Genomic DNA, 26,877 nt, shown 5'->3' on the forward strand with positions numbered 1-26,877 from the left:
TTTGAACATGCACCGAACACTCAAGTCCTTTTATTTATAGGTCTGCATGCTGTACAAAATTATGATTAAAAACATTTGGCCCCAAAGTTAGTAGTGTTTCAACGTTTATGAGCAGAACAACAAACTACGAAGCTAAAGTCACAGTAACATAGTAGTAGTTCAGTTGAAATCAGGTTTTCCAAATGCTGCTCATGAGACTGGTGGTTTGGATACACTTGTTATCACTCTGCCACAGTTTGCCGTTACTTATGTATTATTATGGTTTTGTTGTGAATTTTACGATCATCTACATGACCCAAAAGGCATCCTTTAAAATACAGAACAGACAGTGCTGATGATGTATGATATTGTCTAACTCGAATAAAACATTCGCTCAGTCAGCATGCACAGAAATAATGACAAACTAATAATAATAGCTGCGGAGTGCACTGGTCTAGGTGTGATTCTATCAACACAAATATAGTTTCAGATTGTTTACAAAAATCTACAGCAATGTGAAGTATCAATATGATATATTTTTTGTTATTCACAATTTTGTAAACTTTTATTTAATGCGTAACATGACTTCTAAGACAAGCAAATTACTTTGGTGTTGTGTGGCTACAGGCTCAATAAAAACATAAAATGTCCAAACATATAATTCACTAAGAAGTTGGATATCCTTCCTTTACTTCTAACTCGCGTTCACGGTGGTCTCCTTCCCGAAAGAGTAAGAATCTCTTTAGACCAGCCACGAAGGAAAGACACAGGAACCGGGTTACATTTCAGTATCAAAGGAACTTTAATTTAAGTAGCTAGAAAATTAAATATAAACCTTAAAATATACTGTACTGTGTGTGATGGTACTGATAAGAAAAGTCTCTGTATGGATGTAAACTAACCTGCAGCCCTATTTGCTCAAAATGTAACTTTTACCATTGCAGACATACACAGAATGTTTCAAAAAACGTAGTATAACAAAGCAGTACAACAAAGGCTTGGCACTTGCTCCAGCTCAGCCAAGTCTATGAAAATTCTTGATCGGTTGAGAATGTGAAGAATGTGTAGAATGTGCAGTGCTTTCCATTATCTGGACTAGTCCTCCCCAGTGGGTGGGCATGTCCACTAATGATAGAAACAATGGCTTATGGGCAAGGCGCTCCGTTTCCTTCTGAAAAATATGGAACGCTGAGTAAAAAAAAAAAAACATGATTCTCGAAGGATGTGTCCTTGATCCGTTGTTTTGTTTGTCCACTCTTCTTCGCCAATCTTTCATTTGTTTCCCATGCTGTCGTGAGACAAAGCGCTCAAGGCAATTTCACCACCACCACACAGGCGCCTGCCCTGCCAACGTTGAGAGGGACCTCCTACAGGATGACAGCGGGGTTAACATGAGGCCTCTGATCTGAGGCTCTCTTCAAAAAGAATCCCATTTTGCTTCATGCAGATAAGAGGGTTACAGAGGCAAAACTGAAGAAAAAAAAACATTTCAAGCTATAAAATATTGATAGGATTCAGTGACTGCAGCCGAATTCTCCTCCCAAAGCGAGTTAACTGGAACCCTGCTGCTACATGCAACCAGTTCTGGCTAAAACAAGCTAAAAATCCATTAAGCAGATTAAACATTTTGAATGTCAACAGTCTCTTATTTGTTCCCTTGATCAATTATTGGTTGATGTAATTACCTCAGTCCACTCGTTGTTCTGCGCATCGTAGGACTCGACAGTGTTGAGATAAGACTGGCCATCGTATCCGCCCACAGCATAAAGCCTGTCCCCCAGCAGGCAAACCCCCACGGCGTCCCGGGGAACGCTGAGGGAGGACACAGTGGTCCATGTGTCCGTCTTAGGGTCATACCTGTAAAACAATATGTTGACTGTTTATTGGATCAGGGATAATATGGTTAAAAACAAAGGAAAAAATAAAATGAATGGACTTGTTTCTCAAGAGGACGGCCGTGTCCCATCCCCAATTAAAGAGGTGATGTTTGCCGGCTTTAATCACAGATGTCTGCATGGTTTACTTTTTCGCCACCCACAGAGAGCCAGATTGACACTACAAGTAAAAATTGTTTCTTGGACAGCAGCTGGCGGCTCCTGGGTCCACCGAGAGCTGGACTCAGGAGTGACTGATGATGTTGTTGAATTCTTTTCTCTTTTTTTCACCATGTTGACCTCTAAGATGAGGACGAAGAAGACAAACTTTATGATTTTCTTTCAGTGATTTCAGGATATTTCAGTCATTTTTCTCCCGTTGTGCTGAAATTAATAGTATCAAAGTTGAATGCTACTTCATTTAGTTTGTTCTATTAATTTTAAGCAAATACATTTGTTTGTAAAATATTCTCTCATATTGGAGACCTTACAGTTAATTATTTCTTTTAAGTACAAAAAGAGTAAAATCACTGTTTTAAAGATCACCTTGTTGCTCTTTTATTGACTAACACTAGAAAAGAATTAATACGATTTGAGAGCATTTTGAGGACTAATTGGATAATAAAATGTCAAATGAGGGAAAAAAATATCAACCAAGAAGGTTTTCTGTGAAGTGAATTATCACTGAGACGCTCCACTAGGATCCAAATCAGATTCAGGACATTATGGCCACTAGATGGTGGCAGATAGTCAGAAATTAAAAAAAAAACTCTCTAGACTCCCTAGACCTCTTCAATCGAGCATTGTGTTGTAATACAGACAAGTCTCAAAATGCAGGAACAGGGTGGGGATCGTTTGTCTCCCTTTTGTCCTAACGGCCTCATTCCAAACCCATAACTGATGAATCCAACTGCAACCCAAAGCCGGTTATGGATGATTCTTTGTGCTTGTGTGTGTGTGTGTTTTCCAGAGCAAGCACCTTTCAACACAATCGGAGAGTCTGGAGCAGTGGTTGGAAGCCGGGGCGTCGTGGCCCCCTACAGCATACAGGAAGTTGTTGTACGTCGCCACACCGACTCCGCCTCGCCTCTTGGCCATGGGAGTACACATGCTCCACTTGTTGGTGTGCGGATCGAAGCACTCCATTGACCTCAGGCAAGAGCTGCCGTCGCGACCGCCTACTGCGAACAACCTGAGAAATGAAACAAGAAACTAAACGCCCAACATGCACAAACAGAACTAGTGGACCTGTAGGGAGAAGCTCACATCAGTTGTCAGATTTTTGTAAAATATAATGATAGAAAAGTGATATTGTGATGGATTTTGAAGATACATCAGTGAGCATTTCTTTTCCAAGGCCCTTACTTTGTGTGTGTTCTCTGGCAGAAATATCACACGTTTTAAGTGCTTGTAACTCACAGGCCCGACAGAAAGTAGAGACGGGGGAAACACTTTCCTTGTTGTCTATATTTGACCTAGATGCAGAAATAACTCTGCATTGACTTTAACATTGAGAGCTTGTTCTTTCTTCGGCGCACAAACCTCATAGGCATTTAAAACATACAAATATACAGTGTCTTGCTTTTAGAGGCTAGATTCCCCCGAACAAATTACCACACTGATGAGAACAGCATTCGCTTTGAGCTGCTGACTATTGCAGCCGCCATGTAGTTTATCTTATACATCTGTAAAGGTTGAATCTGCATTCGAGAAGTATAATGTTGTCAAACTATCACTGCAGTAATGCTTCACCCTGAGTTACATAATTATACCTGTGTTATTACACCTTATATTCCAAGTTCGGGTTGCTTTTTTCAGTCAGAAAATCAACTTTCAGAATGAACCTTATCACTACTACATTGCATCTGCATGAAAACCTTGTATTTTTATTAAAGCAGACATGGTTGTGCTTAAATTTCAAAGTCAAACAAGGGCATGTTGTAAAAGGCTGGCTGAAACATGAATAACAATGCAAATACCTGATGTACTGGCATTTTAACCACTACATTGGAGGAGCAAGCTGGCACACATCATGCACTGTGATCACTGTCTGTAGTCATCTACCTCCTCAGTGTGTAGCTAGGGACCTCAACCTCAGGCCCAATGATATTTTAAAGGAGCAAAAGTGTGTAGCTTGATATATACAACTTACTTTCCATTGAGCGCCGTGACCCCCATGGTGCTCCGTGGTGTCGACATACTGGCCACATAGTTCCACTGTCTGGCCTGCGGGTCCCAGCGCTCCACTGTGTTGAGGTAGCTCCAACCGTCGTGGCCTCCCACAGCATACATCGGGCCCTCCAGCACAGCAATACCTACACAAATGGCAATGCAAACGTATATAACGTAAACCACTATGTTTACTTTAGTTTAGAAAGTGAAGAATTGTGTTTTCCTAAGCTTCAAATGTGTACACTGCATGTAAACATGTGGGAGCATGTTCTCTTCACACAGTCTGCTATGTCGCACCACCCTCTTTCTGCATAAGCCTAGAACACACACACCAAACACCATGGTTCTAAGAGGGCCTCTCAGGGTTTCAGTTACCTGAAAGCAGTTCTCCGATGTTTGGAAAGGGAAGAGGTGAGCAAGGGGGATTTTAAATTGGATAATCGCCGCAAACACACGTCTGGATTCTACTAGATCCTACACATACTGGTCCTTTAAATCATCTCTGTTGAATGTGCATTTAGCTCCTTCCTGTCTGTTAAGCTCCCTAAATGTGCTTCATACTTATGTATTTATATCTGTATTTGTTTAAGTTTATTATGAACAATCAATAGAATTGATTGACATTTCAAAATCAAAGTTTTCTTTGACAGTTATTCGAGAGCTGATGCAGATGTTTTTCATTTTAGGACAGGGCAGGCTGATTCATGCAGCCAACCAAAGCTATTCAGAAAACAGGAAGACTATCAGACTGCATTGTTATTCTTCAATCCCAAGTCACAGAGGAAAGCGGTTTTCCCCCGCTAATATGCAGAGGATGTTTTAACACAATGGGTTTTTACATTACCACCCTTATTTCCTGTGGTGAAAGTTCAATTATTTGGAAAGAACATGAGACTGCATTCAGAGAACCTGGAATAACATAAACACTTTCCAAAACTATTCTCGCATTGAGACTTTCTTTTTGTTTAACGACTAGCGCTTTGGGATAAAGAAATACTGTTTTGTAGTCTTCATCCCCCATGCACACAGGAGGAAATGGTTGGGCAGAGGTGTTGAAAGACACTAAGCTCACATATTTTCACACTCAAAATATGCACGCCACAGCAGCAAGAGATATTTGCCACGGGAAAGATCAAAGAAAACACAGGTAATCTGGACAGTGTGATCTCCTTGGCGAGCTGATACCTCCGACCACACTGGGTGAGCTGAGCTGAATGCTTTGACAAGATCTCCCCGTTCTGTTACCCGGACCTGTTTCAACTGTGAATCAAAAACGCTTCTGATATGAGATTTACTGGGTAGGAAAGGGTGAGGAAAAGCAGGGCCGAGCGCCACCTGACAAGCTTTGATAGAGAAATGGGAACATATCAAAGGTCTATCTCAAATAAATGTATGACTATTTTTTTCCCAGCACTCCAGCTGTTCCCCTCCTGAGGATGCATCAAGCAGCTCTTAGTGTTTCTTGAAACCAGCTACCCTGAACGAACTAGAACCTCAAATCTTGAAATGGTTGTAAGAGTTGTGTTTTCACATGTCCGCTGAAAACCGGAAAATAAAAGGTGGAAGGAATCTACAGTGATTTCCATTGATTACAGAGGCTGTGATTGTACCTTAAGGACACAATCTGCGGCGATGCCAGCAACCCACGCACTCCGTAACATCATTTATCATCACATTCATATGAATACAAACAATCTGTTTACGATTGAATTATTTTCACAGAACACGTATATAAGTGATACTCTTTTACAAGTCAAAGCCCTGTACTCAAAATATTATTTTAATCATGAGATTATAGTTGCGTATGTGTTAATATGTTCATCGCTTTAACCTTATAGTTTGTAAAAGCAGAGCTAATCTCAACTGTTTTTTATAGTTAATAATAAATAAGCTGTATGTTACTTAATAATACATTATTGTTTATAAGCTAGTTCTAAATAATAAATGTAGCGATGTTAAAACCATAATATTTCCCTTTGAGATGTTGTGAAAAATATGGAAATACTCAAGTAAAATACAAGCATCCATTGTCCAGTACCTGAGTAGCCTAATTGTGCTGAGCTAATTTTCGGTATTGCTAGAAAAATAGATGAATATATAATCTTCTTACATGTGGCATTTTCTTTCTGGTCAAATAAGTGGAGCTACATTTGGCCCCCGAGACACACTCACCGAGGCCATGCCTGTGTGTTGACATGGGGGGCATAGTAGACCACACTTTGTGGATCGGATTGTAGCACTCCACCATGTTGGATGTCTTGAGTCCATCCCTCCCTCCGACCACATAGAGCTTGTTGTCTATAACCGCGACGCCAAACTGCAGCCTGCGTCCGTTCATGACTCCGACCTGGTCCCAAGTATTGGTCCGCAGGTCGTACTTCTCTATCGTGGTGGAGCCTAAGAGCCACGACAAAAATGTTAAAATGTAAACAAACTTGTCTTGCTGTTAATGAACAACCACTGCGGTGATGCTTGGCAACGATACCTTTGGTGGCATCCATCCCTCCTACAGCATAAAGTGCGCCCACGGTGGACTTTCTTGGTTTGGTTCTTGGGCTCTGAAACATGGGACGTCTCTCAGGCAGAAGATGGTACTTCATGGCCTCCATCAGCAACTTTTGGCACTCCAGATCGTCGGAGAACATCTTGTTGTTTTCCAGATCAGCAAGGAGCTGCATTTCAAGGGATCACTTTAATAGGCTGTAGTGTAAGAAATAATTTAATCAAGAGATAATGTGTAAAAAAAAATCAATAAATTTGTTATATAGACTTCCCCTTTATATATTTGTGGTGGGCTGTTATCGGCAGTAACGTGCTGCGTTATGGTGAGACTCTTATCGGCGATAAAGAAAAAATAGCGCCGATAATCTATTCTCAAAGTTGGGTTGGGAGCTGGCTCTATACTACGCAAGCTCTGATGATTTTCACCTTGATATTCTAGCGCGGATGTATACCTACGAGCACGGATGTTTACCTAGCCAAATTGCACTGTAGGGGGCGAGAACTAGACGTGCTAGCATGGATGCAGCTACAAAGTCACCGGGTTTGCTTCAGGGAAAATGTATTTTTAAGAAGCTTCCCAATGGAAACCTCGACAAGACGAAGGTTGTTTGCACCTTGTGCAAACAGGAATTAGTTTACTGTAGAAGTTCTTCAAGTCTCAAATACCACCTAAATGCAAAGCATCGCTTAGCTAACGCAGAAGATGGCGGGCCAAGCACTGATGTAGCGCAGGGGAAGAGTCGTCATCAAACTACTATGTTTGAGTGCGACCGAGGCAAGCGCGTAACCACAGCTCTATCGGCCAAGCTAACGAATCTCCTCGCTCAGTGGATTGCCACCAGCTGCCGGCCCATCAGCGTGGTAGAAGATGACGGGCTCGAGCTTGTTCTTCAGGCGGCCACAGGTGATCCATTTTACAAACTACCTGCTAGGCGAACTATCATGAGGAGAATACATGACCAGCACAGCCCTGGTCTAATATGCCACCTGGCTTGAGAAACCTGTTCTCAAAGACTTACTTTTAGTAATTATTTGGGTAGCACACATATTTTAAATGCCTTCGTCAAAATTCAAATGAGCCATTTTAATCTAGATTAATCTAGATGAATTCCAAGATTACAGTGATATTAATCTAGATTAAAGAAATTAATCTATGCCCACTACTAATATATATGAGGAAATGTCTGTTGATCTCGTGTAGAATTATTTTAAAGATGAAAATGAAAATAAAATACAAATACAGTAACACAACACCCTGTATATTGATAGATTTGTAGATGTGGTAACAGCAAGTCCTAAATAATGGAGTTAATGTTAAGTGCAGGAAATCAGTTATAATTTGAACCTGTATGGAAAATATCTCGCCAATTATTTTATTAAATACCCACTTAAACACTATACTGCTACTTTAAATTGAGCCTCACACTACAGACCAAAGTAGTAACTTTTAAAACTGTTTTAACGTCATTCAATATTTCATCACACATTTACTTTTCCTGAATTAAGTGTTTTTAAACCATTGATCTTAGTATACCTGCAATTAATATATGGGCCACTAGTCTGCTCATCTCTTCAGTTTTTACTAAATAAAGTGATGTTTTTGAAGAACGTTTTTTTCAGTCAGTCATTTCGGTTGTTTCCCAGCCAACAATATCTCCCTACTCAAAAGATAACAAAAAGAGTTTCTGATCACATTTTGTATTATATAGTGTTTATTCATAAAAACATTTCATTGTTCATGGACAAAACCTTTGCGCATTTATTTGTTTCCTCCATCTGTTCATCCAAAGGCAACATTTTCATACTTTAGGAATTTGATGCTTTGTAAATTAGGTTTACATGACACAGTTGTAAAGAAGAATGCTTTTTCTCAGAAATACAACATTCATAAACCATATCATGAGAACCATGAACAATGTGTATAAAAATGGAATTAAGACTATTACTAAGACAGAAAAAGATATTTTGATATTATACGTTGGTCTCTGAAAAGGGTATTTCTTTTTGACATTTCCTGACATGTTGTAGACAAAACGTCCAAAGGCAAAAGTACAAATCCTGATCATTCCCTTTTCTGACCATCCCTACCCATTCACCCGCAATCTCACCTGCGGAGGAAGAAGAGGCAGGCGGATGAAGACAAGTAGCACCCCAAGGTCCTTTTGTCGGTGCTCGACGTCATACCTCACCCACATCATCAAAGCCTGGAAGATGGTCTCCTCATCGGGGACATTGATTTCATCGCTGGAGAGCAGCTTAACAATCTCAGCCGTGGGGAGCAGCAGAAACTCCTGGTTCTGAATGACCTCCAGGAAATGTTCCTGGAACACAGAGGAGACAGGTAGGAGGCAGATAATCATCAGCCATTAGCCAAGGACTATGCTTCGTCTAGAGCTGTGTGTGTGTGTGTGTGTGTGTGTGTGTGTGTGTGTGTGTGTGTGTGTGTGTGTGTGTGTGTGTGGCTTTATCTCGATAATTCTGAGGATGACAGAAGGACAGAGAGGTGAAGAAAAATGATTGCAAATAGATATAGAATGCCAATTTAGACGTCTTTAATAACAATTTATTATAACTGGCAGTGAAATGATTACTCACACATTGAATGAACAGTTTAAACTGTTTTCTGTTTCATTTAACAGCAGCACAATTCAAATCAATCTGCCAGTAATCATCTCCAAAAAATCATCTTCATAGGGAACATTTTTGCTGCTGATGGTGCATAAAACCATCAAACCAATAAGATGCTGATTAATGAGAAACAGAAGACCACTGCAAACCCACATTACCATCACACCACAACAGTGTCCAGCTTTAAGTTCTTGTGCAAGCTGTTCTCTATTGCCTTTCTTAAGATTAATCTTCCATTTACTGCCCACAAGCTCGGCTAATATTACAGCGCTGCATGGCCACCTCTTCAAGGACATTGTCCCTGAGCATTTTCATTAGAGATGATGCTACATAAAACTCTCCTGCCTCTACAGTATATTCATCATAAAATCACACTAAAGAAACATGGAGAAATCCTTGGCTATAATAACACTCTGATTCCTTCATCAAAAATGCAGCTTAGATTTCATGAATTGGCTACTTTATTAATCGTTGATGCTCAACAATTAAGAAAAGAAAGCAGGCTATTGATCAGCAACTTGCAACAAACCACAAAGACTTTCCAATCTAGTAGGTTTTAAGGGCTCAACACAGACAACCTGAATGAAATGAGGGACATCTATTGATCTGTCTGTGCAGCACTGAGGGAGAAATGTCTTCCATCTTTTGTTTTGCTTTAGACCAATTATTTGTAATTGCCAGTCCTGAACAAAAAATTGAAAGCTTAAGCGAGTTTCTTTCATGAATATTTAAACTTATTAATTAAACTTTTAGTAGGGCTGTCAACATAAACGCATTAATCTATGCGATTAATGAGGCTGAGATTAATGCATTGAAATATTTTAACGTAGTAAACATTTGTTTACTTCCGGAAGTAAACCAGAAGTAGACTGCGGAAACAAAACGGCTGCTAGCTGCAGTCAGTTACATGAAGATCGAGAGAGCTTTCTGCATTGGATGTAAAGCAAACAGAGGCCAACACACTGCGAAGTGAGAACTGAGCAGAGGAATTACTCCACGTGTCAAACACGAGGGGGGTGAGTGTCAAACGGACCACTTAATGCACCGCTATGCTAAGCTAGCTGCTAGGCTACTTCCATCTCAACATCTAAAGTTACCCTGCGCACCACACAGTCTGCGGAGGACCACCACTGTGTCCCTAAAAGGCTTTGAAAACGTCCTGGCTAAATGTGGGGAGATTGTTGGCACTTTAAACACAGCCATTAAATGGTGGAGAGTTGGGAGCAAAGTGAGGACAGCAGAAAGCGTCGCTAGTTCAACATGTTCCACCAGGTGGAATTCAGCCTCCAAGATAATAAAAGGTGTGTAGTTTTGTATTTAAAATAATAAAAATAATTAAGCCACAGTGTCTAAAATTCACGGTTACCTCAGAGATTAGTCATTACTTTTAAGATTTAGTCTTTAGAGGAAAAACAAACATCCAATAAAAACAACATTGTAACAACAACAACAACATTAATTGCCATTAATCGAGATTAATGAATTTCTAAATGGGCGATTAATTAGTTCATTTTTAAAAATATATTGACAGCCCTAGTTTTTAGATACCGGCAAACTCATTTGTGGGTAAACTGCTTGGAAAAGAAAATCAGTGGGAGAGGACACCAATTGATTCAACTACTGCAAGAGAGTAATTGCGTAATAACAGTGTTTTCTGATGAGGAAGAACACTGATTTTTAATGGAAGGGAGCTTGGGATAATTAAGAGCATGTGATTACATGCAATTTGCAGACAGATTACTGTATTTTTCAATTTTTCTTAAACATGAAATGTTTACAATGAATTACCATTTTTGTCATGTTAATGCTTGCATGCCAGCATCCGCCCGAAATTCAGTGTACGCCTCAATGTTTCTACGTCGCACTACGTTGCGGCAAAATTAGGGGTACCCTATTTGGTTGCTTGCTCCTCTCTTGGTTTCTCAAAGCGCTCCCTATAGATGGTTGTATACTGCCGATGACAGCTTGTTGACTCCTCACACACACGTGACAACACCGCAGAGTGCATCACAAAACCCAAGCCTCTTCTCTGTGGAGGGGTACTGTCATACATGTTGGTGAAGTTTGTGTTTGTGTCCCGTCTTACGTCTGATTTTGAGACTTCCTGTTTTATTGTGGCGTCTAAACCCCCTCTCGTTTCAGGTGTCTTGCCCTTCCTCAGGTGTCTCCTGTCGATTGTCTCCCCTGATTCCAAATTGTCTCCACCTGTTCCCTCACCTCCCTCATGGATACTTATTGTCTGCGTCTCCCTTTGTCCTGTGCCAGTGTGTCTTGTAGTTTTGCATGTCCACCCGCGTTAGTATTGTGATGTGAAAAGGATCGTTGTATTTTTGTGCTATTAGATATATGATATTATTTGAATAAATCTCCTGCAGTCAAGCCTCTGCGTCCTTGTCCTCCTCCCCGGCTCCGGCCCGACTGACAGGGGGGAGGGGGGGGACAATATACTTGATTTCTGTGGGAAAGTTTGCTCACTAAGAGTGTGTTATGCCGCTTCTCGGTAACCAGAGTCTATAATTTCATGTTTTCTTTAGTTACCACCCTTACATTTGTAAGCTTGATGTAAAAATAGACTTAGTTATGACTCTATTGAAGTATTGCATCCGAATGAAGAAAAACACAATACGTATTTTTCACCCGACTGACAGGGGGGAGGGGGGGGACAATATACTTGATTTTTGTGGGAAAGTTTGCTCACTAAGAGTGTGTTATGCCGCTTCTCGGTAACCAGAGTCTATAATTTCATGTTTTCTTTAGTTACCACCCTTACATTTGTAAGCTTGATGTAAAAATAGACTTAGTTATGACTCTATTGAAGTATTGCATCCGAATGAAGAAAAACACAATACGTATTTTTCATCCACTTCAACAAAAAGGGGCGACTCTTTCAAAAAGGAAAAGGATGTTGGGCCAGATCTCAAACAGGAAAAACGTGCTTATCAAAACACAACTTGCTCCGCTCACAAACCAGAGGACGCAGTCGAGGAAGCCCACAGCTCTTGCTGCTCATTACTATAGTGATTGAACAGGAAGTTGAACCTCTTGTGCAGTTTGATGATTAGATTAACCTCCCGGGCCTGGGGCCTATGCACACAGGCTGAGCAGATGTCCTCTAGGAGATAACGCCTGCCTCGTGCTGTCACGTCTGTGTGGCCAAACAAGATGTTATCTGCAGCCGTCAAATGTTTGGACCCACCTTCCCATCCACTGCTATATGTGCATGAATATAATACCGATTTTCCTTAGAGAAATATGTAGAAGCCTGGCTTTGCATGAATCAAATTGAAGTGTGGTACAGTATCTCGCTGACAGCCACAAAACTAAATCTAAATACTGTGAGAGCATGAAACAGTTCAATTTCTATTCAAATTTGGGCGTCACCCATTTCTCAGCTGAAATTAGATGGTATAAAAAACCAAGACAATAACAGTTCACACCTTTACAGGTACTGACAAGCCTAAAAAGAGGACAGGCATAACTATTTCAAGTGTATATGTATATATATGTTCATAATGTATGTATACATATGTTTTAAACAGGTTATACTGAAATCTAAATGTGATGAGCAAAGAAAGAAAGGCTTTGATTATGTGGAGCAGAGTAAATTAGATTAACTGTAGTGTGGGCTGCCTTTCAGTACATGCAGTGTTAATTAAATTACATTTTAAAATACTCTTGTTACTATTTCATTACCACGGCTGCCCTTGTGTATATGTATAATGGAGTTACTTTGAGAGTGGGAGCTCTTCTTCCAAAGTGAATAATTTAGCCCACCCCGGCCATGTAAATGTGGTATAGTGCCAGTCTCCCTCCTACCATGGTGTAGTTATGAGCCACATTGAGCAGGTCCACACAGCCTTGGGCGTCTGCAAAGGAGCGTATTCCCAGGCAATTGGAGGGATGCAGCTGTTTCATCAGGAAGTTACAGCAAACCTGGATGACTTGTGAAAGCTGGAGGAGGCAAGCTGCCGCCAATAAACTCTCAATGGTCTCCTCTTTGAGCTCAAGGACGCCTGCAATGTCAGGACAAGCAAAACATACTTTAATACCGTGACTGAAGGTAACCATAATAGCAAATACAGCGCTGGGAGAGGATCTGCAATCGAACAAACTGGATAATCATCATTATATAATTTGAAATTTGAATACTATGGATATGGATATTGTCAACAATGCTTCTCAGAATAGATTTGTCTTGTAGCATAAAGCCCCGTTATGTTTGTAGTGTTGCTCTCTCAGTCAGCCCGGTGATGAATTGCCTTATTGATCCATTTTAATCATGCTGGATTTCAGAAGTCTCGTAACTGCTTACAAGAGCTAGTGAATGTCTTTACGAGCACTCACCAGTGTAAGCAAAATGAACCAGGGATATAAGGGCCTCTGGATCGACTCCCTCCATCTTGATCTCCTCCTGCTTTGCCTCTCTCACATCGCTGGTGAACATAGCTGCAAAGTAGTCCGACACGGCACTCAGGACTAGTCTGCCACAGAGAAAACACAGTGAATTAATGCTCTTGTACCGCTCATGGGTTTGCATGTCAATGGGAGATCTAGTTGCTGATTATTTTATTGATTGTGTGTCCTCCAAAAGAGCTTTGCTTCATAAGAAAAAGGGACTATTTTTTGTGGTGTATTGTATCACATTTTCTCGCAGAATGCTTTTACGCCGTGCTGGGTACTGTTTCCACACATCCACTGTCATACCATTTCGTCCGTGTATGATAAATGAAATTACCCCAGATACTCGATGTTGCTAATAGCTTTACTGGACAGATTTTACAATTTTGTCAGATCATTCTCTAGCTCACATAACGCAGGGATTGATTAATATTGCAAAGGAGGGATCATTTGGCTGAATTAAATTCAGTGACGTAGTCCAACAGTCGTTTCACAGTTGTTTGCGGTTTATTATATTTCTATAAATACTTAAAATACATTTTTCATTTATTTCGTTACACTCTCCACGCTTTACTTGGTTCTGTCTTACAATTCAACATGATCTCCAAAACCTGTTTGTAAAAATGTATACGAAATATTTGACATAGAAATTCGTAACAATACATACTAACTGGCGGTGGTTAACCACGCCCCTTGAGTGAACGTCAAGTGTGTTTATGGGGTGCAGGTCCCCATTCACTTTGAATAGGGTGACGTCATCAGTTGCCAGTCCGTATTTATTTAATATGTATCACTACAAATTTGTATCTTCAAGATTTTCGTATACATTTTTACGAACAGGTTTTGGAGATCAGGATGTACACTCAAATACAAAGCCACATTTAAACAGAGAGCTGTTTCTTGAACTAGGTCACTAGTCACTGACGCATCTTCCTCTCTCTGTGGAGAATTCTGGTTTCTGTTTTGTGAATCTATCATGATAAACTAACATACTATGCTGGCAGGCAGACAAAAGCACATGAACTCGGGGATTGTGGTGCAATGAACGTGATGCCTCTCTGCATTCAGGAGATTTCACTGCTGCCACTCAGACGAAGGGCTGAATGCCCAAATATTGACATATCCATGAATTGGATCACCGGGCTCCTCCACGTCGCAGATGTAATGTGGAAATGAGGAAGGGCAGAGGTGTAATTAGATCACGGCAATGTGCATTATTTATACACACACCAGTGAACATGGAGTTTGCAAAACAGAACAATCTTCCTTTGCATTTTGAAAGATTTTCTGATTATTCCTGAAATGGATTGCGACTACGGTTGCCAACTTCCTCAACCCCAAAAGAGGAACACCTTTTTCCAGGTGTGCGCGGGCTCGCGCGCGCACATGCCGGCGCGCAATGGCTAATGGATAGTTCTCGGCGGCATACTGTGCAAAACGCTTTCCTTTTGTCATTGGCGACTGCTTTAACCTTTTTTATAGCTGCAAAGTCTTTTTTTCTTTGAAGGTTCACTGCTCATTTTGACACACGATAACGCTCACCTCCCAGTGGCCAGTTCAAACAAACTTTCACCAACAAGCAACAACCGTGTCCCATAGCAACGTTCACGTGAGTTTTTGGCGCGTTTAAAGAAGCCTATTATTGGCCGTCTAAAAAAGAAGAAAAAAAAAATATATATATATATATACATTGGATGTGATTGGAATACGGGACTGGAGCTGTCCCTGACGGGACATATCAAAATCAACCATAAATCGGGATGCCCCGGACAATTCGGGATGGTTGGCAACCCTGATTGTGACTGACAAAATACATATAAGAACGTGCACTGTGGTCAAGACAAAAGCCTAAACAACCCCATGAAATGAATAAAATGAGCTTCTTTATCTCTGAAATCAAACCGATAAATGGGTGATGATGAAATCAAAGAAGGCACAAACCCAACCTGTGAGCGGGTATCTTGTGATCCCCTGCAATCAAGAGGACATCACACAGCTGCTTGTGCTGGAGGTAGGTCTCCATCTTACGGAAAGTCTGTTCTGCATGATTTGTGGCCTGGAAAAACTCATCGGACGAGTTGTTGTTCATTCTGGAGAAGGTGCTCAGAGCCAACCTGTGGAGGAGAGAACAGATGTAAAGATAAAAGCAAAAGGCCACGTGTGTAGCATATTGCTGTATCTTGTCCATTTAATTGAAATAACCTGCATGTTCTGCACATTTGGCGATTTTACAGGGAGCCGTTTGTCTTTTAGAACATTGCGTGAGGTATTCTTTAAATAACTAGACATGATTTAGCTGTAGTAACATTTGCCCATCGCGTGTCTTGGACATAAACATGTGTATGAAACAGTGAAAGTAACCAAAAACCTTCACTTGATGGAGACTTCGCGAAACACAGACAAAAACAACAGCATTGGATCCTTCAGTTGGAATTATCATATATTTTACGGACACGGATCAGTTAAGTGAAATTAACCCGTTTGACAAACTGTTTCCTTTCTCTGCCTCATCTCCTATCAAGTATGAAAAGAATAGATTTATTTTAAAAAGCTCTCAACAGAAAGATAAAAAACAAATGATTAAGAACACAAAACAGCTTATTCGGACACGTGGCACTTCTCAATCCCTTTTTCCCAGGGGTGTATCTGCATCTTTCTTTCCGCTCTAAGCTGAAATTAAAACTATTATGGACTAAACTCTGTACATAAGTCGATAAGTGATGTGGTCTAATGGGACAAGCAAGCCCTACAATCTATGCAACAGCTTTCCAGACAGAATTTCCCTGTGTCTGTATGTGTGTGTATGTGTGTATGCCGTTGTGTCTGCTGCCCCTGTGTGCATCTGCATATCTGTGTGCGCATGTGGGTTTTCCAAAGACAGGGACTTAACAAGTGAACAAGCCATTTCCTAGCAGCATTGTGGCGAGGCCGAGTCCCCGTCCCCACGGGCAGCTAGATTACAAGCTGTTCCACAGGCACGCAAGTAATCCCTCAGACTCGAGGCAAATAATGCAGCCCAGACATTTTGGTGTCCTTCACCGAGAAAGTCCACTCAATGACATTTAGGGTTGTTTGTTATGCAACGTAAACAGACCCAAGCCGCCGCTCAGAGACCATTTACTGTCGTCTCACGGCCCTGTGGCTGTGTAAATACTTTATGGAAAGAAACAAAAGTCACTGCTGTTTTAATTGAAACTTTCTGTCGCCAGCCATACGCTGGCATGGGAGCTGCATGAAACTAAATATTTGTCAATACAAATGAACTGAAAACTCTGTAAAACTGTAATGCATAGCAGCACAAACCAGGATTGATAACACAGGACGGAAGGGGTGGTGGCTGTTATTGATGCATTGATAAATACATCAATAAATACGTTTTTAGCGGGGTGTGTGACTTTCTGCTCTTTGATTACCAAAAGCATCAACATGTTCCCTCTGGGAACTGCTTATATCACCCCCCAAGTCAATGCAGTATCCTATAGTCCGATCTTTAGAGGGAGACTTTATGCTAAATGCGAGAGTAATTTATTGCCTTGTCACGACTATTCCCCACTGACTGGAGTCTTGGAGAGGAACACCACACAGGACTGAATAAGCAATAGGGCCTTAAAACTGAGATGCATTGCTTTTGTATTGGCTCCAAGGCGTGCTGTAAGGATTTTTCATGCCTACCAATCTCTCCGACACTAATTGCTTTGGTATCACATTCTGGGGACCAGTAAATTTCTCTGTGGGGTATATTTCGCTTTCAGCAGAGGGTTTGATTATCCGAGGTATAGCCCAATTTTATTGAGGCACTAAAGCCACAGAACACCTTGCTCTAGAGAAGCTGCCATAAGGACATTGCTGTACGCACCTTACTAAGCAACTCTAAGAGAGTCAAAGACTCTAACAGGCTATAGATTTATTCTGTGGTCTACAAACCATTTCAATTCAATGCAACAATGAGAAGGTACATTAGCCAATCTAGTGTTTCCTTTTTTCTGCTTCATATATCACAACACAATGAAAATAATTGGATCCCAGAAAAGATACATATTGAAAAACTATTTAAAAAAAGCTAGTCAGCTAAGAAGAACCTGTGAGGTTAGAACCCATGGTTTTAGTCCCATGCTATGAATATAATGTGCTTTTGAGAAAAATGTTAAAATGTTTAATATTCCTTCAGTCTACTGCAATCAGTCTGACTTCTCACCGTGATGAAACGGCCTTCCTTAATGAATGGTTGGATGATTCAAGATGTGCATTCGTCAGCCAGGATTAGCACCTAGCTGTAAAGGTTATGAGTCAGACATGTTTCTCAGAACCTCAGTCTTATTCCAACTAGTGTCAACGCTGTCCTTCCACAAATGGCAAAGCCGTGCCTGCCTGGGCTAAATGTGAAGAGTCTCTTTCATAATGGATTATATCAGCCATTTACCCCAGAAGGCTGCTTAAGTAGCTTGGGTTGGGTTAAGAATCCAACAACTCCTACAGAGCCTCATGCCGCATGCGCAGAGTCTATATATTCCATGAGATCTTTATGCCTCTGTGCTTTGACAGTCGGTATTGCTGTCATTCCGCTTTGTGTAGAGAGAAATACACACACTGACTGTAATAACTTGATCCCAGCAGTGAGGCTGGGATAATAACTCTGTGTAGAAATAGATTTTTCTCTCTGCTCTTCACTATCTCACTGGGGCTCCGCAGAAGACGTTCTTCTTCTGGTACCATTGCTATATTGGACATACTTAATATTGATAATGATGGATGAAATGGAGCTGCATACGGGAACCATGTATTTTTCAATCTGCTCTGAATGTGACGAGCAAGTCCTTTGTTAGAGAGTGCAGTCGAAAATTGCCATGCACTTAAATAAAACTATTTCCTTTTAGCTTTACCAAAACCATCTGCCTTGTACAGAAGAAGTGATGGTGTAAAAGTCATGTCAGCCGAACAGCTAATGCAGCTCTCAGGTGGCATACCAATTGCTGTTTTGAATATTAAGGAACTGCATCCAGAGCAGGATGAAAATGGAAATCTCAGCAGCTGACTGACTTGCACACCTATTTAAAATATCTGCTTGGAGCCACCGTGGAATAATTTGCAAGGTGGCAAATTAATTTCAAAAAAGTATTTAGATCTTTCTGTTGTTACACATAGAAATACTGGGACTGCCTTAAAAAGGGTACAAATATGGCACATTTGACACGATAAATCTCAATTCGATATTGCAATGTTTGGTCCTCTCACCCCGAGTGTAAAATATGTATGTTAATTAGACCTTAAAAATTGTGCTAAATTCTTAAAATAGTTTGGTCAATTTTTCTTGTGCACGTTTCATTATAGTGTGCCTCAGAAACTGTTGAATTAAGTCATGGCCCCTTCTAATAATGTCCATGTGAAATACATAGAAAGCTGTTTCAGGGATTAATTCCTATGAATTAGTTCCATTTGGGGAGGGGGGTGAGGATTACTGATCCGTATTTGAAAAGAAATCTAAATAATGGTGCTCTATCTCCTCTGACTGAGGACATTTTGAGATTGGAAAAGATATACTGCATTTTGCAATTTACAGCCTGTTAAGGGCACCTTCGCTGGAGGTGTCACTACCAGACCAAGGTGCTATAAGCCTTGTGGTGTTATGAGACATCCAACAAATATCTGAATTACCGCTGTTGACAGAATGAGCGCTGGCAGTATTTCTTCTCCAAGGCGGCGGAGAGAGAATTGAGATATCATTCAAAACTAACAGCCTGCTGACTCGAGCCTCCGTTAACGTTCATGTCGGAGAGGTCAGGGTCTCCGTTCCATTCAGGTTAACGTCTGCCATTTATCCTCTGCCAATGATGGGGAGAGGTTATTTGGATGAGTCATGAGGACAAAACAAATAAATAGTATACAGATCACTATGGAGCGTTGGGAGCATAGGTGAGAAACAACATGGAGTTATCGGCTTCTTATTTCACACCTTAAACTGAATAATAACTATACCAGCATAGACCACAACATAAATGATTCCCTTTTTTGAGCTACCTGCAGTTCTTTATGGCATCCACAAGCATATTTTGAATAAACTAATAACGTAATATGCTTAATTAAATACAAATACAAATAGAAATATTTGAAATATGTTTCAAAGAACCTCAATGCCACTTGAATAACAGGGAACTAATGTAAATATTTGGATTGATCTTTAAACACAAAATCAATTCAGTCACGTAGAATAGTTTATTTCAATGAGGTCCAACCACACATTAGGATAAGCTGTTTTCAATGACTGTCAGTTAGTGCAGGTTGACGGCAATCTTAATATAATAATAACAAAAGTGTGAAGTCAACCCTGATCAATGAACAAATGAAAAAAATAACAGCTGAGGGGCATGTACCACAAAATGACTGACGCTTATTTCACGACTACAGAGGGACGGCTAAAACTTTTGTGTTTTTCCGAGCCAGCGGAACTCATTTCTCCATTCAGCCTGAGGGATTGTGACAAATTGTGTGTCAAGGATTTATGATGTGAGACATAATAGGGCCAACCAGCTGGTGGAGTAAATGAATGTGCATATCTCAGTGACATCCACACATCTGCATGGCCACCGAAGAACATGCCAGGCACGATGTGGGCTGCAGTCGCTGGCCTAGTTCACTGTGCAACTTTGTACAGCTACTGTACGGATTTATTGCTTGTTCAAACATCCCAGCAACTAATCCTTCACAGATAATGAGTGACTACATTTCAATTATCACAAACTTGATTGGAAAAGTGTCATTTCTGCAGCCAATTCAAGCCACGGCAACCCCCCCAAAATAAGAAATCCACATAGGAATCACCATGTACAATAGAGGCTGCTATTTTAATGCATTTATTTATTTGAAAAAATAAAGTAGTTTTCAACATTCTTAATGATATACTGTTGTTTAGGAGAATGGCTGATTCAATTGCTTTGTACTTTGTCAACAGTTTAAATTAAATAAATTCCCACGAGTGTCTGTCGTCTCTACATCAAAGTCATAGATTTATATCACTACAACAAGTGCTGCTTAGGCAAGGATATCCTTTATGATCCACCGGAGCAGAACCATTTAAAATGTCAGTATCTTTTGTCAAAATATAATGGGTGGTAGTTTATATGGACAACATTAGCTAAAGGTCCCCATTGAGAGCTAGAGATACACATTTAAACCCTTGAGGCACATCTTTTATGCATGTACTTTTCACATACAGGGACCCCAAAACATGAATATCTGCCCATTATACCAACACAAAGAGCAGAATGTTGAGCTGATTCCAGAATTGGCTCTTAACTCAGAATAATTCATGTTCTGTCCCGGGAACTTGCCTGTCCACTATTAATTTATGCCATATTGACACATTTCTGGGTGCTGACAGAGATTGTGTATTTAGAATGACCTGTCTTTTCATGGTGAGCTTTATAAAACAAAGGTACAGGTTCACTTCCACTGATCATTTCATCACCAGGTGCATGGAACAAAAGCACCCAGGAATGCTTAAGGACCCATCACCTTAGAATGTCACAGACGAGATTAAAGGGATGCCTGGTCTTTTCATCCTATATGTGTGGGGCTTTTAGTGTTCTGCAAGACAGTACACAGTACAAACAAACACACGCACACACACGCAGCTCTACCCCATTGACTTCCTGTTAGAATGTATGAAATGAGAGTTTGGTATCGGGATCTTGAAAAGATGTAAGTAGAAAATAAATGAAATATCATGTGATATTCACAAACTTCACAATGATTTTGGCTCACAACATTGTTGTTGTGGCCCTTGAGCTAATTAATGTGATTACACTGCTTACACTTTGCATATTTCCAGTAAGTTTTGAGTCTATGGACTGGAAATGAGTGTGTAAAAACAGGCAAAGTCGTACGTTTCTTTTAATCTGGCCAAAGGCACACACCGAGCACCACCACCACACCACCAACAAGCCGGTAGAGAAAGCCTTGGCTTTCGGTCCAATGAATTATTAAAATGATTCTTTATTGGTTTATCCTGCCTAACATGCTGTGGAGAAGGAGAGAGTTTCATCCCCAGGTGAGCCATGGTGGCAGCTGCTGAGGGACAGTAAACTGGAAAAATGATAGCTGTGCTTCTTCAGCCATCAGATTTTCTCAGATGCAAATTTGATCAAGAAACTAAACTTTCACTCTAAAATGTAATGGACCCATGTTTTCCCAAAATAGAATCCCATAGTCTGGTTTCCTCTAACTGAGCATGCAAGGTGACTGACGACAGTCGTACCTCTCTCTGGCCTCCATCTCTGCAGGTTCCACTGTGCGGCTCTTTACATCTTCCTGACCAGTGATGGCGTCCTCTTTCCTTGGGGTGTTGGGTGAGGGGCTCTTTGAAGATTCCTGGTTGACCTGTGGACCCTGAATTGTGTTCTGCTGAAGGTGCCATGATTGTTGACCTGCTCTGACGTACACAGGTGTGGGCCCTGGCGTCGGAGCCAAGATGCTGTGGACCGGGCTGTTCGTTTTGCGTAGTCCCCCAGCACCTCTTTCCCTCGAGTGACTCTTCAGCCGGCCCTGGACGGCCGTCCCTCTGTGATCCAGGCCATCCTGCTGGATGTAGCCTCCCACCCCGCCACCGCCGCCCCCTCCACCGCCGGCCGAACCTTGGGATGAATGGCTGAACCAGCGCCAGCGGAGCCTGAGGATCTGCTTCACATCAAAATCCTTCTTCCCCGACACAGACATCCTCCTCTGGGTTGGAGTCGAAGGCAATGGTACGTTGAGTCCACAAAAACATGGAGAGCACAGAATTGGAGCGCCGTGATTTCTGTCCTCCTTTACTAATAATGTGCCTCTTCTCTACCGTTATTGTCTCACTGGTATCATGTCCACCCCCTCCTCCTCCTGTTACTCTTCCGTTGTTCTTTCAGTGGAGGTGGAAAGCAGTCCTCCGCAGCTTTTGTTCCTGTGCCTGAGATTGCTACCCTCCCTCCAACTCTCTCTCTCTCTCTCTCTCTCTCTCTCCCTCTCTCTCTGCTGTTTCTGTTTGCTGCTGCTGCTGCTGCGCCTCTGGAGCTGAGTTAATGCACATGCATGATCCACACTCCCTTCCCTTCGTCTTCCCTGTTTTCGTTTTCTCTCTCTCTCTCTCTCTCTCTCTCTCTCTCTCCTTCTCTGCTCGTCTCTCTTCGCACACACACACACACACACACACACACACACACACACACACACACACACACACACACACACACACACACACACACACACACACACACACAGATATAGACGTATATAAAATAAAATCTCCCAAGCCCTGCCCGGTACCCTCTGCTGCTGTTCTGTGCGGCCCCGTGTGTGTTAGTGTGTGTTTGTGTGATGAACATGACTCCAAGGGGAAGAGGGTATCAGGATGATGAGGTCACACCTTATTAAAGTAAATTACTCCATGCTTAAGGAGGGAAAGCAGAAGACTATATTTACTATCAGGACTGCAACTGCACTATGCGTGTGTAATCCATTGATGTATGGAGACACGCATGCATCCATAAAAAGAAAAGCAGGATCCATTAATAACAGTCTCATAAATAACCAACCTAGATCAACACAAACTCTTCGGGGCAAGTAAAATAAATCTCACACAAACCCACATCTGAGCAGTCTGCGATTCTCTCACCAACAGAATCCCATGGGCGACTGTTTCAGTGTACGTTGCCATGCAGAAAAAATATTCTCCTTCAGTCACTGTCTTGAAAGCCCCCTGCGATTACGAAGTGCAAAACTACATACTGATGAACCTCCAAGGTCAGTAAGCTGCCTCTTCCCCAGTCAGGGCTACAGAAAACAGTCTTTTTCATTTGAAAATAGATCCTGCTTCTGCATGAGGTTAAGACTCCACCGTGTAGGTAATTAAGACACCATACCATAGCTCAACCTTCAAAGGCAAAGGGACAGTGGAACAGTGCATAAGGTAATTTGGAGCTGCTGATCAAATATCACAGCACACATGGCACATGAAAAGAGCATGACGGTATGCTGTAGGATAGTGATTCTACACGGCCGGGCCGCAACCCGTAGTGTGGATTATTACGAGATGTAAGTGCTGGTAATTCCCTGTTTAATGTGCAGAAGGATTCGAGCTATGAAGGGGGACATTTTCTCCGTGCTCACTTTACAAATTCACTGAGAAAAATAGCTGGATTCGTTATCAATGACAATACTCCAATCTTGTATTGGATATCATCATTTTGATAGACAAGAGTTCAGTACCTTGTTAAACGTGTATGTTTATATTAGTTGTTTTTGGTTTTTAGAGAGTTAAGAAAGGAGTGTTTAAATCGGCCTCATGCTCCATTACTTGAACACAATGAATGATCCCAGTCATCTCCACATAGTGAGACATACAGTTTATCAATTAAGCACTGGTATCTGATTGGTAATTGGTATCGGCAACTTTGGTGTCCCAGGGGGAGAGGTTGTGTATAATGGGATGTCGCCAGTGCACAGACTGACAATGGACATTAGAGTGGAGTAAGGGACACTTTGTGTCTGACAGATATTACTATTCACAAAGTGGTTACATTATGAAGTTTTGCATTACAAACACTTCCAGCCACTCACTACTTTTTACCAACTTGCTGAATAGGATATGGTTTCTTAAGCTTTTTTGTATCCCAAAAAAGCTTAAGAAACCATATCCTATTCTCTCTACACTCTTTGATTTGGATGTTTTAAGTGGTTCATTTGTTGCTAGTGGTCAAAGTAAGCTCTACGTGCCCATAAGGCAGGTCGTAAAGCTTCCTTCCAGCATGTAGAGAAATGGATTGCGAACCATGAACGATTGTGAAGCACAACCAGCATTATCCCACTTGCCTGACACGGCATAACATCTGTTTGTGGATTTTTACATTTGAATGACTCAATTAATGTTAATTTTCTGCTCCTTACATTCTTATTGACACTGTTTTTATAACTGCATGCTTAGACACTGACATAGCAGATTTTGCAATGAACTGTAATGCCAATGAAATAGATGAAAATGGAAAAGCATCAGTCTTTCTGTGCAAGTTTCCTCATTTTCACTTCCATGGCAGAGGTGAGCGAAGAAGCTCACACTCAAACTCAAACTGCTGGATTTCAATATTGTACAATATCTCATCCACCTCCACAAACCTCCCACGGCAGGTTACGAAGTGGCAACATCTGCTATTCTGTCCACAAGTATCTGGCTTAACCAGAACTGCATATGTGATTTGATGGGGACAGTCATTGATCTGGTCTGCCACACTTCAGTCCTACCTCCAGAAATACTCCCACAAAAGTGCCATTATAAACATGTCATAATAAACAATTATTAATGCTTATTTCTCTGCATACAATACTATTTTACAAAAGAATCAGGGTTAAGAAACTGGACCCTGCTTGGAATACAGACAATTGAAAAAATATATATACATTTTTCATATATCATGACAGTGAGAGTGATCATCTACATATAATGTCTTCACTGAATACATGACCCATAATTATGAGCAACAAGACCTTTGGATGTAAATGAATGTATTGATGGTGCAATAAGTTGTGCTGTAATCACTTTCACTAAGTGTTGTAATGAACAGGCAATACATTATCTAAAAAATGCATATTTTATTATTTATCATTTTATATATAAATATTGCTAAATACCTCCCTCCTACAAAAATATATAGAAAAGTCTTACTACAGACATAGAATTGCAAATAATACGTTTTTGTTGGTTTAACATTAACCACTACTAATAACAATAACACTGAGAAATTTTAAATTAAACATGATCTGAAAGCAGTTTCTGATTGAAGCTCAGCAAAAGGGTCAATATCAGTCATATTACTGTCCCATAGAATATCTTCCATGGCAATGAAGTCTAGCTGTAGCATAAAAATAAAATACCATTAGAACGAGATAGGATCTAATGTACTTTAGCAAGGCACCACACTGTGTAACCTTTTTTGTTCTTGTAGGAGTCAAGGACACCATCTGGTTGCACTCCACATGACATGTGAGCTGTCGGACTAGTTTGGTAAACCACATCATCATCCAACATCTGCCTCCCCAGTGAACATACCTAGATATTGTCTCCTTGAACTCGCTACAAAGCATTAAGTTAAATGCATTATGGATAATAGTACAAACAATATGTATAACATTTGATTAATTAGCCCATAGCCTTTAGAAGGTAAATCAATACAAAGCCAAGAACCAGGAAAAAAAAACTAATCTAAATGTAGGGAGACATTAAATGCTGCATATACAGTGTGTGTGTGTGTTTTACATTGCATTTACAAGATTATAATAAGATTATAATATGGGTTATTTGGGATAAAACGCACCACCCCCTGCTAAGACTACAAGAGCTTTACATTAATCAAACATGTCGAACCCCAAGCAATGTTGGGTAGTGATATTTCAAATGTAGTCGATCATTGTCTCTATTCATGGAACTAACAAGAGCAAAAAAACAACTTGCACTAGCTAAATGATGCTTAGCAGAGCTCACAACACAAACAAGGTATACTTAAACACACAAAGGTATTTACATTTTCAAGCACAGAAATACTGCTTTAAAATGTAAAAATCTAGTATTTTTCATAACATCCCTGAGCTCATATGCCAAAACAAATCTACAGAAACGAGATGCAGTCGTACTGACTATGGAGGTCAGCGGGGACAAGTTGATATGAGAAATGTATGTTTAATCTTCGTAAGGCTGCTACACCTCCTGAACCTGTAGCATTTAAACCGTTTTGGAAACATCTGATTGTAACCATGGACACACTATAACCAGAGTAGATAGATATACAAATACCATGAACTGACCAGATTTACACCTCAACCTATACATTTAATCTTAAAGGTGTGAGAGATAAATGTTTTCTTACCTGAAAAAGTGATTCTAAGTGTTAAGCCGCCAACATGTTTGGCAATTGTCTTCACAAAAAGATGTGCAATGGAGGCAAACTGCATGTAATCCAATAACTTACACAGAGGAATTTACAGCTCCGTCTAAACTTTGTCTTCTCCCGTGTAACTTGTTTTGCCTCTCCAGAAAGGAAGGGTGCCTTTTCCTCTTTTAAAGGAAACTCCGGTTAAGTTCCTTCCTCTGCACTACAACAATAAGCGCATTCAAGCAACTAGGGGGACTGGAATGAGATCCTGTTTTTGAGGTAAAACACTGATTTCACAAAGCCTTAGACTACAAATTCTGATTCTTTAACACTTGTTTATTCATTTAATGTGACAAAGCGTCTGATAATATGTAGCGCTGAGTCTTTTGAAGATTTTATTTATGAAAGTATATAATATTATTAGAGTATCTAATATG

At 40.7% G+C, this 26,877-nt stretch overlaps 1 protein-coding gene across 3 annotated transcripts; it reads right to left on the minus strand.

Moving 5' to 3' along the window:
* On the minus strand, nucleotides 1-26,601 carry klhl4 (kelch-like family member 4). Of its 3 annotated transcripts, XM_040174556.2 has the most exons (12): nucleotides 26,435-26,599; nucleotides 21,805-22,268; nucleotides 15,500-15,667; nucleotides 13,500-13,636; nucleotides 12,972-13,168; nucleotides 8,636-8,848; nucleotides 6,511-6,697; nucleotides 6,198-6,422; nucleotides 4,006-4,168; nucleotides 2,833-3,045; nucleotides 1,665-1,836; nucleotides 1-1,346 (listed from the first exon to the last, which is right to left on the minus strand). In XM_040174556.2, the coding sequence occupies exons 2-12, from the start codon at nucleotides 22,260-22,262 to the stop codon at nucleotides 1,287-1,289; spliced, it is 2,193 nt and encodes a 730-aa protein (XP_040030490.1). In that variant the 5' UTR covers nucleotides 22,263-22,268; nucleotides 26,435-26,599; the 3' UTR covers nucleotides 1-1,286. The 3 variants fall into 3 exon arrangements, with proteins under 3 accessions (XP_040030490.1, XP_040030491.1, XP_077957251.1); XM_040174557.2 differs by lacking the exon at nucleotides 21,805-22,268 and having other exon boundaries at nucleotides 26,435-26,601; XM_078101125.1 differs by lacking the exons at nucleotides 1-1,346; nucleotides 1,665-1,836; nucleotides 2,833-3,045; ... (2 more) ...; nucleotides 6,511-6,697; nucleotides 26,435-26,599 and adding an exon at nucleotides 8,222-8,635 and having other exon boundaries at nucleotides 8,721-8,848; nucleotides 21,805-22,554.
* Nucleotides 26,602-26,877: the final 276 nt, after the last annotated feature.

This window comes from Gasterosteus aculeatus, chromosome 4, assembly GCF_964276395.1.
Source record: "Gasterosteus aculeatus chromosome 4, fGasAcu3.hap1.1, whole genome shotgun sequence".
Classification (NCBI taxonomy): domain Eukaryota; kingdom Metazoa; phylum Chordata; class Actinopteri; order Perciformes; family Gasterosteidae; genus Gasterosteus; species Gasterosteus aculeatus.